Source organism: Pristiophorus japonicus, chromosome 6 (genome assembly GCF_044704955.1).
Source record: "Pristiophorus japonicus isolate sPriJap1 chromosome 6, sPriJap1.hap1, whole genome shotgun sequence".
Classification (NCBI taxonomy): domain Eukaryota; kingdom Metazoa; phylum Chordata; class Chondrichthyes; family Pristiophoridae; genus Pristiophorus; species Pristiophorus japonicus.
Window position 1 is genome coordinate 66,170,359 of NC_091982.1, and position 12,411 is coordinate 66,182,769.

Here is a 12,411-nt window from a genome sequence, read left to right on the forward strand (position 1 = left end):
TGAAATTGGTTGAGGGATAAATATTGGCCAGGATGTGTGCGTGGAGGCGGAAGATGTGGGTATGGTTCTTAATGAATACTTTGCGTTTGTTTTCACAAAAGAGAGGGGCGATGCAGACATTGCAATCAGGGAGGAGGAGAGTGAAATATTACTTGAAATAAACATAGTGAGAGAGGAGGTATTAAGGGGTTTAGCATCTTTGAAAGTGGATAAATCCCCAGGCCCGGATGAAATGTATCCCAGGTTGTTAAGAGAAGCAAGAGAGGAAATAGCAGAGGCTTTGACCATCATTTTCCAATCCTCTCTAGTTACAGGTGTGGTGCTGGAGGATTGCTAACGTTGTACCGTTGTTTAAAAGCAATAGACCGAGTAATTACAGGCCAGTCAGCCTAACCTCGGCGGTGGGAAAATTATTGAAAATATTCTGAGGGACAGGATAAATCTTCATTTAGAAAGGCACGGATTAATCAAGGACAGTCAGCATGGATTTGTTAAGGGAAGGTCATGTCCGTGCAGGTTGGCCAAGAGCTATCCAGCCTATTCCCACTTTCCAACCCTTGGTCCGTAGCCCTATAGGTTACAGCACTTTAAGTGCATATCCAAGTACTTTTTAAAAGCTATGAGGGTTTCTACCTCTACCACCCTTTCAGGCAGTGAGTTCCAGACTCCCACCACCCTCTGGGTGAAAATATTTCCCCTCAAATTCCCTCTAAACCTCCCACCAATTACTTTAAATCTATGCCCCCTGGTTGTTGACCCCTCTGCTAAAGGAAATAGGTCCTTCCTATCCACTCTATCTATGGCCCTCATAATTTTATACACCTCAGGTCTCCCCTCAGCCTCCTCTGTTCCGAAGAAAACAAACCCAGCCTATCCAATCTTTCCTCATAGCTAAAATTTTCCAGTCCAGACAATATCCTTGTAAATCTCCTCTGCACCCTTTCCAGTGCCATCACATCTTTCCTGTAAGGCGGTGACCAGAACTGCACGCAGTACTCCAGCTATGGCCTAACCAGTGTTGCATACATTTAAACCTAACTTGCCTGCTCTTGTATTCCATGCCTCGGCTAATAAAGGCAAGTATTCCATATGCCTTCTTAACCACCTTATCTACATGGCCTGCTACCTTCAGGGATCTGTGGACATGCACTCCCAGGTCCCTTTGTTCCTCTACACTCCTCAATGTCCTACCATTTAATGTGTATACCCTTTCCTTGTTAGCTCTCCCCAAATGCATTACCTCACACTTATCCAGATTGAATTCCATTTGCCACTGTTCTGCCCACCTGACCAGTACATTGATATCTTCCTGCAGTCTGCAGCTTTCTTCATCAACCAATTTTTGTATCATTTGCAAACTTCTTAATCATACCCCCTACATTCAAGTCCAAATCATTGATCTATACCACAAAAAGCAAGGGACCTAGTACTGGGCCCTGCAGAACCCCACTGGATACAGCCTTCCAGTCATAAAAACACCCATCGGCCATTACCCTTTGCTTCCTGCCTCTGAGCCAATTTTGGATCAAACTTGCCATTTTGCCCTGGATCCCATGGGCTTTTACTTTCGTGATCAGTCTGCCATGTGGGACCTTATCAAAGGCCTTGCTAAAATCCATATACACATCAAATACACTACCCTCATCGACTCTGCTTGTTACCTCCTCAAAAAATTCAGGTTAGACACAACCCTCCCTTAACAAATCCATGCTGACTGTCCTTGATTAATCAGTGTCTTTCTAAACGAAGATTTATCCTGTCCCTCAGACTTTTTTTCCAACAATTTTCCCACCACCGAGGTTAGGCTGACTGGCCTGTAAGTACTTGGTCTATCCCTTTCTCCCTTTTTAAATAATGGTACAACGTTAGCAGTCCACCGGCACCACACCTGTGGAAGGGAGGATTGATAAATGATGGTCAGAGGCTCTGCTATTTCCTCACTTCCTTCTCTTAACAGCCTGGGATACATTTCATCCGGGCCTGGGATTTATCCACTTTCAAAGATGCTAAACCCCTTAATACGTCCTCTCTCACTATGTTTATTTAATCTAATATTTCACACTTCTCCTCCCTGATTGCAATTGTCGAAGGTGCCGTCTTTCAGATGAGACGTTTAGCGAGGCCCCGTTTGACTTCTCAGGTGGACGGAAAAGTTCCCATGGCACTATTCCAAAGAAGAGCAGGGAAGTTATACCCCGGTGTCCTGACCAATTATTTATCCCTCAATCAACATCACTAAAATGGATTGTCTGGTCATTATCACATTGCTGTTGATGGGAGCTTGCTGTGCACAAGTTGGCTGCTGCATTTCCTACATTACAGCAGTGACTACTTTTCAAAAAGTACTACATTGGTTGTAAAGCAATTTGGGACGTCTGGTGGTCATGAAAGGCGCTATATAAATGCAAGTCTTTCTTCTTTCATTCTTACTAAGGGAGGTGCCGTCCTTTAGATGAGGAGTTATGCCAAGGCTCGGGCTACCTGTTGGTTAAAGTGGATGGTAAAGATCCCGTGGCACTATTTGAAGGAGGGCAGGGAGTTCTCCCAGTATGCTGGACAACATTCACCCCACAATTAACAGCTGGAAAAAAATATCGACCAACTGGTCAATCACCCGATGGCCGTTTGTGGGATTGGGTTGTACTGTGCACAAAATGCCCAGTTTCCTGCATAACAACAGGAACCTCAGGCATTTCCAAGACACATGAGGATGCATTCTAGCCTTTCTTAACAACACATTTCAGTACTGCAAGACCATCAGCAGGCCGGGGCCATTAGAGGGAGCAGCGTGCGGCGCATGCCACTGCAGGGAGCAGCGCAAGCTGCTACAGGAGGGCGACGGCTGACTGCAGCGTGGGCAGGTACAGCAGGAGCTGCGATGTTGGGGCGAAGGAGCGGCAAGAGTTCGTAGAGCGATGTGGTCGAGGCCCAGGAGAGGCGAGAGTTTGGGGCCCAGAAGAGGCGAGGGCCCAGGGCTGCACGGGCTAGCCCACACTGCGATGTGTGCGCGCACTAGGTCCATGCAGCAAAGCAGATCTCCAGTCGTCCTGGTTAACCCTTGCCACTGGACCAAGACCTAGCTCTGTCAAGCCCGTGTGGTGGCTGGGGTGCAACGGCCACCACACGTTATCTTCCACCCTTCAGACTGTAGTCGGGATCTGGAATATTAGGTCCTTCATTGAAACACCTGTGAACTTATCCCTTTTCGGCGTGGAAGCAAGTCATCCTCGTTTCGAGGGACCGCCTATGATGATAACATTTCAGTGTGTCGTGTTAGGATCCTGAATTTATTGAGGACTGCATTAGCATTAAATAAAAACTTATGCACCTTTTTCAGAGAATCTGGGCTCTAACTGAGGCTCCAGGCTTTCTGTAATTCTATTTTACAGTATGTGGAAGCTTGCATGCCTAACAGAAGTGTTCTTCCTTTTTCCAGTTACCCCCTTCTTTTCCCCTGGTCTTACAAAACCCTCCCTGCTGAGGGAGCAGTGGATCCTCTCCGTCAGTGTGTGAAATGCAGACTAATGATATGGCTGACTTTCCCTTCTTTCCTGCAGGGGAGTGATCCCCTTTCTGAGGTCAGAACCACTTGTGCCGGCCTTCAATAGTGCATTCGTTAACAAGCGTCTTCTGCGGCGATGGACCAGGTGTCATTTCACTGTGATTTTGCATTTTTTCAGTCAGATTCTTTCCGTCAGCTGAATGCGCAAGACTGCATTATTCCATCCTTAACCTCCGCCCTTACCCTGTCAGGATAAGCGTCGCCCGATCCCACCATCTTCTTGTTCTGATCGTAGAGCATCCAAAGCTGACTGTCGTACTCCGATTCGTACAGCAAGTCGGACAGTAAGGGGCAGCTGGGGATCACCTCACCAGACTTTGCCTGCAATAACACAAAAAAAAACCAATTAACACTGAACAAAAGGTACAAGTTGTAAAGGAAGCCCATTTGACTGGACTCAATACACATCCCTTTTACCACCCACCGGCACACTGTGAACATAAAAATGGAAGAAATAAAAACAGGAGCAGGCCATATGGCCCCTCGAGCAAATGCCGCCTGGAACCGCCAAAGCCAGTTTTGCCACCTGAAAAGTGGATTGCACGCTACTCTGGAGGCCGTAAATGGCTTTAAGTGGGGCGGCAACGGCAGCATTTTTACAAAATTGGTTAAGCATTTGCCATGATTTTCAGTTAATGATTTGCCACTTTTGACCAATGTATTTGGAGCTGCGCCACCGGCATTGAACTGAGGCGGTGATTGGGCACCTCACTGCCTCATGGTCATAGTTGCTTCCTACACACTCAGTCAGACAGTGAGGATGGCAGATGCAGCAGCAGCACGCCAACGTGCTCATCGCTTCTCGGACGTCTCCATTGATGCACTCCTTCATGCCCTGGAGAGGCGTCGGGAACTACTGAGGACAGGGGCTGGGAGGAGGCCACATCCACAGGGCATTCGACGCCTATGGAGGGAAGCGGCTGTAAGAGTGTCAGCGAGTGACACGATGCCTAGGACAGACACTCAATGCCGCAAGAAGTAGCACGACATGACGCGGCTTCTGACGGCGAGTATCTTTAACATTAACCTGACCCTGCAATGCTGTCAGCTCAATGTGTAGTCTGTCCTCAATGTGAATGAGTCGGGCCCCATGCTTTACGTGGGTGAGGAGAGATGCAACGTTCGCATTTTCAGCCTCACCCACTTCAAGGGCCTGCAAGCGCTGGTAACCTTCCTCATCCGTTCTCCACACCCACCCCCCATCTTGTTACCTCCTCAATCTTCATACACGTGTGGAAGACAGTAGCCTCACTGTTACTGTTAGGTCCTGGCCCCCTCATTCAAACACTGGCAAACCAAGGACACACAGCTAATCTAAGTTCCCTCCACCTGTGAAGACTCTCATACTGTAACGTACAGCTCAGCAGAACCATGATGATGAGACTGAATTACAGGTTGTCGCAAGGCGCTTGGGACAGACCGATAGAAGGACACGAACTCTGACATCCACTTGCAGACCAAGCTTGCCCACAATCGAAGGGAGCAGATGAGGACCAGAGGAGGTGTCGAAATCTTGACCTCCGAAAAGAATGACTCCGACACTTACAGCTCCGGTAGAAGTTTCTTTAATTTACTTGCTAGCAAGGGGCAGGTTACACTCAGTCAAGGGCTAAGTGAACACCTCCGAAATGGTTCAGTTTAACAAGATATTTATACAGTAAAACCCAAGTTATGGCCTCTCCCTGTGTATTGCTCTGTCTCACAGTCAGTGAATACAGATAAAGAGTTAATTACTATATCCTGGTCCTGACATGGTATCCAGATATTTCCTTTTGTCAGGGTTATCAGTTGGCCAGCCGGCCATTACGCCATGAGTCATAGGTAATGGGCTATCACCTGTCTTGTATTGTGTCAGGAAAGTTCAATTTCCTGGTCAGTTTATCTGTTTGCATCAAATGGATGAGGTCTCTGCAAGAGATAATGGCTAGAAGATAAGGGTGGGGTGACATGGAACTTCTGTAGTGTAGACAATATGAAAGCACCATGGGGGGGTACTTGTCTCAGCATGACTTGTCTCCTAACTGTCTGATGGCCATCAGCCATCTCAAACCAGGTTTAGCTGTTTATGCAAGCTGACTGCTAAAATGCAGAAAGTTCTGGAAGGGCCAGGACTCCATTTTGATATATATATATTGCAAAGGGCACACAAATACCGTATGGTATCAGCTTAGATAAAAATACATTTCCACAGAGGGGACCCTGACCTCCAGCCATTATTGCGTTGGAGGAACGCATCTCGGCACGATGGGCACTCAAGTTGGTGCGGTGGGTGAGACCGGACCCCCTGGGGACAGTGACGGTATGTTGAGTTCCTTTGCGGCATTTAGCCTTGCCACCACAATCCTTCAGCTCTTTCCACGAGACTGGCACTTCTAAATGCTTTTCCTGGTCCTGGCCCCCTCCCCTGCAGGTAACCACGCTTCTCTGGCTTTGTGCATTCAGATGATCCGGAGCCTGCACGTCAGCCTTCGACTGCGGGAGATGATGCACAGGAGGAGGAAGAGACCTCTATGGACGTCACACAGGAGGCAGTGGCCTCGGAGAGCGGGTCCAGCAGCTTTCGGGAGGAAGTTGTGGTCGGGGAGGTGGGTGATGAGACAGGACCCAGCAGCCCGCAGCAATGCCACGTAGGAGGGGAAGCCTGTGGGACAGCTCCCCAGAGGGTGAGTGTGCGCCTGAGTAATGCTCAGCAGCAGTCTGATGATGTGGCAGAATTATAGGTTGTCACAAGACAATCGCTGCGGTTGCACCGCGATCTGCTGGGTGCACTGGCAAGAGTGCCCAAGAGTCTCGATGCACTAGCTGTAAGGATGGAGGAGTCTCCCTCAAGGTTTGCACCTGCTTCTCAGCAGCCTACTGAGCCCATCCTTGATAGAGACCAATGGATGTCGGATACACCAAGTGACCATGGGGTCTCAGACATGGTGGCATGGGCTATGGCTGACGTTGCAGTAGCCACTGAGCACCAGGCCGACGCTATTGTAGGCCTGCAGACTGTCATGTCGTCAGTGCGTGGTGGCATCAATCAGTTCAGTGGTGTGCTGCAGTCTGTGTTAATGCAGAGGCAAACTGATGCCATGCACGCACTGACTGCTGCCATCGTATCTGGGGTCCCATCAGTTCAATGGGGACCTAATGTTGCCGAAGCAGGGCAGTAATCTGTGCTCATCCAGATTGCTCCAGATGCTGAGGCTCTGCCCCGGGGGAGTAGCAGCATGTCGGGCCAATTGGAACCTTTGTACCTGCCTCTCTCTGCCGCCCATGCTGAGGCGATGCAGTGCGCAGCCGGGCCTTCCAGGGTCAGAGCTGGTCGGGGACGTCCTGTTCTGCCATCATGTGTGGCAGCGGCTCAAAATGAGCAACTGACTACCGGCCTTGCTGCAGGTCCTGAGACCCCATTGAGGAGGAGCAGTAGGCATGGGGGGAGGGGAAAGAGAAGGGAAGGGGTGGGAAAGCACTCAGCAAAACCCATTAAACTATACTGGTGATGATGACCACAGATGCTGGACTAGTTAAACCTTGTTTAAATCTGAACTCATGCAAATAGTTGCACTTGGATGAACCAACAAACAATTGTTTGATAGTTGCCAGAGATGGCTACCTTGTTGGAAAATGAACTCATGCAAATGGTTGCAGTTGGATGTCGCCTGGAATGTTTGAAGGGGACTTGTGGGTTTGATTATTTGCTGAGGATTATGGCGTTATGTTGTGTTTCTCTACAACACACTATGGTTTTTCTGGTAAATAAATGAATTTTTGTCTTTTGACATTGTTGTGTTGAGTGTTATATACAGGGAGGCTTGCAGGGTGGGAGCGATGTGTTCAGCATATGCCAAGATGTATAGGGTGGCCATTCAGCTCGTCTGGTGTCATTCACTGGAATCGACGCGCGATGAGTCTCTGATGAGCAGCCCTTCCGGCAGCAGCAGTGTCAGGCTCCGTCACCACCTCCTTGCTGAACTGGAGCCGTCTTATGCATTGTTCCTTGGACATATCAAGGTAAGAGTAATGTGCACGGTAAACCCTGCGTGCATACGGCCTCCTGCCCCGACACCGGGGGCCTGTCCTCTGGTGTGGATACACATTCGCCATAAGCCGGCGCCTTTGAAGTCTTCGCCGCAGGACGATGTGGTGTGCAATCACTGCCCCCATTGAGTTGCAGAGGTCACAGCGAGATACGAGTTGCCAATGCCAGCGACCTGAAGCCCACCAATGATTGGGAAATCCCAGTGGTCAAGCTGAGTAGTCAGGAGACGCAACACGCCAACACCTAGGCACTGTGCGAGGACCAAACGCTGCACTGACCGCAACCTCTGCGCCCCGGCTACAACTCTGTTTAAATGCCGCCCTTGAATCCTTACCTTACAAACGCCAACTTTTTGTGGCATGTTTGCCACCAGCCAGTAAGAGAGGCAGCAAAAGTGAATTTGGCAAGGCTGGCGCCAACGAGGCGGTGCACACGAACTGACGTCATGATTTCCATGGCGGAGCGGCAATTCTGTATGCCCCTGGAAAACCAGAACCGAATTTTGCACCAGGCACTGCCCAGTCAACACCTAACGCCGGCGTTACCAGCTGCCGTTAGCAACCGAATTTCTGCCCCGAGATCCTTCCTTAAAGGAGAACACCGAATGCAACTGGAGACAGTCCATAACATTGTTGGTCAAATGAATCTTCATAAACAGCTTCAGAGAAGGAATGTTCAACTCGGACTGCACTGCGATTAGTTACCTGGCTGAAATTGTAGGTCAGAACAAGTTCGTAAAGTTGTCTGTTACGGGGCAGGACATCACGGGAGCCTAAAGGTCTTGTTTTGGCATCCACAGGCCTGTAGAAAGAGGTAGACCCTTTTATTTTTTGGTCTATAATTTTAAATAATCAGACCCGCGCACTGAAATACAGAGGCATTAGTCCTTAAGTATCACTGAAAAGCACGAATGGGTTCATCTCTGCGTTAAATCAAGTCAAACCCAACTTTGGAGCTTGATTTGGAAAAGGAATGTCTCATTTCTCAAATCTGATGAATGAAATGCATGGGAATGGTAGCATAATGGTTGTTACTGGGCTAGTAATCCAGAGGCCTGGACTAATGATCCGGAGACACAAGTTCAAATCCCACCACGGCAGCTGGGGAATTTAAATTCAGTTAATTAAATAAATCCAGTCTGGGCCTATATGTGACTCCAAATCCACAGTAATGCCCTCTGAAATGGCCTAACAAACCAGTCAAGGGCAATTAGGGTGGGCAATAAATGCTCGCCTCGTCAGCGATGCCCGCATCCTGTGAACGAATTAAAAAAAAAACAATTTCTGAAAGAAATATTGCCAAAACAGTTCAGAAGATTAGCTGATCTGTCTTAAATATTAATCCACGTGCTACTGACTGGACACCTGAGGAAATTCATCTTATACAGAGATTAAAAACAAAGGAAACCTACAGCGCCTTTCCCAACCTCAGAACAGCCCAAAGCGCTTTATGACCAATGAAGCACTTTTGGAGTGTAGGAATGTTGTCATGTGGGAAACGCGGCAGCCAATTTGCGAACAGCAAGCACCCACAAACAGCAATGTAATAATGACCAGATAATCTGTTTTTGGTGATGTTAGTTGAGGGATAAATATTGGCCAGGACACCAGGGACAACTCCCCTGTTCTTCCTCAAAATAGTGATGTGGGATCATTTACATCTACCTGAGAGGGCAGTTGAGGCCTTGGTTTAACACTTCATCCGAAAGACAACACCTCCGACAGTGTGGCGCTCCCTCATCACTGCACTGGGAGTGCCAGCCTGAATTTTGTGCTCATGTCCCTGGAGTGGGACTTGACTCCACAACCTTCTGACTGAGACGAGAGTGGTACCCACTGAGCCACAGCTGAAAAAGAGAGTCCTACAGGACAAAGCCCTCGGGTAGTGTTGCACCATGCAACATGCAGTGCAGCAACAACTAATTAGACTAATGCACCAGAAAGGTGCAGCTGACTTGCGGCGTTTTCACACAGGTATCTACATTGAGTAAAGTGTTTATATTACCGAAGGGTCTGGACCCAGTTTGTCAGGGTCAGCACAGGAGAGATCTCCTCATATTTCAGTGAAGCTGTGGTATCGAACCGTACAACACCTTCCGACGCGTGCTAGAAGGAAACAATCACACATGCGGTTAACACTTCTGCCTCTCCGACAAGGCAACTCAGCGCCCGTTAACTTTACAGTCTATTTATGTCACACAGTTACGCTTCCTGTGGAACAGCATTCATTATATAACTGGAAGTGGTGCTGAGTAATCACGTTCAATCACCTCAGAGCACAAACCTCATTAAAATAATTCATTCATTCCGGGATCGCTGGCAAGGCCGGCATTTATTGCCCATCCCTAGTCACCTGAGAAGGTGGTGGTGTGCCGCCTTCTTGAACAGATTGCCTCTTTCGATTGCTTCTCTACTGATGATGGCAGTGAGGTTCACATGCCAGACAAGCCAAACATTGGAGGACAATCTTTCAGACCCTCTCCTCTGGAACTCGCTCCCCAAATTCCTCTGGCTTACCTCCTCCTTTCATAGATTACTGAAGTCTTTCCTTTTCAGCCGCTCTTTGATCTCTGCCCTGCAATCTCCTTCTACCTGATACTTTCCCTCCTTCATTTTGTTCTCTGTCCTGCAAGGTGCCTTGAGACATCTGTCCAATAGGAGGAGCGTTAAGAAGTAAAGAACTTGCCTTTCTTAGCGCCTTTCACGGCCTCAGGACATCCCAAAGTGGTTTACACCCACTTCTTGAAGTGTAGCCAGTGGTGTTGTGTAGGAAATGCAACAGCCAATCTGTTCACAGCAAGATCCCAAATGCAGCAAGGTAATCATGACCAGCTAATCTGTTTTAGCGATGTTGGTTGAGGGATAACTATTGACCAGGACACCTGGGATAACTCTCCTGCTCTTCAAAATAGTGCCATGCAATGTTCCTTTTTTTTTGGTGCGTGGTCCCTTTAAGTGACTGCATAGCCCATTCAAATATTCACGCATACGCGGTTTCTCCCATATAAAAGCCGGTGAGTGGCCTGCTCGGGACCTCCAGACTTCTGCACGGCCGTGCAGCTTAGTGGGAATGTTGGTGCCATGGGATCCTTATGTCCACCTGAGAGAGCAGACAGGGCCTCGCTCTAAGTCTCACCGGTGTGATAGTGCAGCGCTCCCTCAGTACTGCACTGGGAGTGTCGGCCTGGATTTTGTGCTCAGGGCTCTGGACTGGGTGTTGAACCCACAATCTTCTGACTCAGAGGCAAGAGCACTACCCACTGAACGTTAGAGATGCAGGATGCTGTTGGCCGGTCGGTGTTACGAGTAGGGTTGCATAGGTTCCAGGAATTACAGATTAATCTCTTGGACACTGAGCAAAGAGAGAAAAGTGTTCATTAGCTATACGAAATAGCTGTTTGACAGGGTGGGGTGCTGGGAGGCAGGAGGTCATGTGACGAAACCTCTAGGACTATGTTCAACCTGAGTCGGGAACCCTAGTTACAAAGGAACACATTAAGGGGTTCAGATGGAGAAGCTCGAGCCATTTATCAACAGCACCTGGGCCTGGAAATGTGTTCTGTCCTGACGATTGTGCAAGTCTTCCGAACATATCAGTGTGGAGATTGTGTGGGCGGGTTTTATCCATTGTGTGTCTGCCAGGCAGGCGATACAAACACAACCGACCGATGACAGGTTCCCACCTGCATTAGCTGCAAGGCCGTTCGACTGGCTTGTGAAGTGATGAACGCGTTTGATTTCCCTGCTCAACACGTATGTATGAATTATAGATCGTGTCGCACTTGGAGTTCACCAGACACCGTAAACAAACACTCTCAGCTTTCCATCCACTTAAACCAAAGTGTCTAATAGCCTCCGGGCTGCTTTCCACAGCTGTCAGCAAGCAGTTGCTTTCAAAGTGCGACATCCTGCTGGAAGCCTGCTCTTAAATGAAGTATCAAAATCTATCGCATGTCAACATCACGGAGTGGCATATTATGTTGGGTTTTTTTCATACAAGGAATATAGAACTATGAAATTAATGTGATATAATTAGGTGGATGTAACAGATTCCATGGCACTGTTTTGAAGACGACTAGGGGAATTCTCCCCAGTGTTTTGGCCGATATTTATCCCTCGACCAACACCATTAAAAAACAAAGTATCTGGTTATTTATCTTAATATTTGTGGGAGCTTGCTGTGTGCAAATTGGCTGTCTCATTTCCTACATTACAAAGTGACTACACTCCAAAAGTCATCATCATCATCATCAGAATCGAGGAAGACTTGCTTCCACTCTAAAAATGAGTTCTTAGGTGGCTGAACAGTCCAATATGAGAACCACAGTCTCTGTCACAGGTGGGACAGAGAGTCGTTGAGGCTAAGGGACAGATTTGCCACACGCTCTGTTGCCCACGCTTGGTTCATGCTCTTGTCAATGAGACTCGAGGTGCTCAGCATCCTCACGGATGGACTTCCTCCACTTAGGGCGGTCTTTGGCCAGGGACTTCCAGGTGTCGGTGGGGATGTTGCACTTTATCAAGGAGGCTTTGAGGGTGTCCTTGTAGCGTTTTCTCTGCCCACCTTTGGCTCATTTGCCGTGAAGGAGTTCTGAGTAGAGCGCTTGCTTTGGGTGTCTTGTGTTGGACATGTGGACAATGTGGCCTGCCCAGCGGAGCTGATCAAGTGTGGTCAGTGCTTCGATGCTGGGGCCGTTGGCCTGGTCGAGGACACTAATGTTGGTGCATCTGTCCTCCCAGGGGATTCAGTACTTCACTGGCAATAACACACTTTTGGACACCCCGAGGCTGCTAAGTTCTTTCATCCTTTGTTGACACTACAT

The 12,411-nt window shown here is 48.4% G+C and overlaps 1 protein-coding gene across 1 annotated transcript in view; it reads right to left on the bottom strand.

The window, feature by feature from the left end:
- Positions 1-12,411, bottom strand: part of LOC139266118 (tripeptidyl-peptidase 2-like) — a 133,531-nt gene that overhangs the window by 23,227 nt on the left and 97,893 nt on the right. The window contains exons 19-21 of the mRNA XM_070883966.1: positions 9,594-9,694; positions 8,294-8,390; positions 3,746-3,883 (exon numbers count right to left, since the gene is read on the bottom strand). Coding sequence (XP_070740067.1) covers positions 3,746-3,883; positions 8,294-8,390; positions 9,594-9,694 — 336 coding nt within the window. The remainder of the gene's footprint in view (positions 1-3,745; positions 3,884-8,293; positions 8,391-9,593; positions 9,695-12,411) is intronic.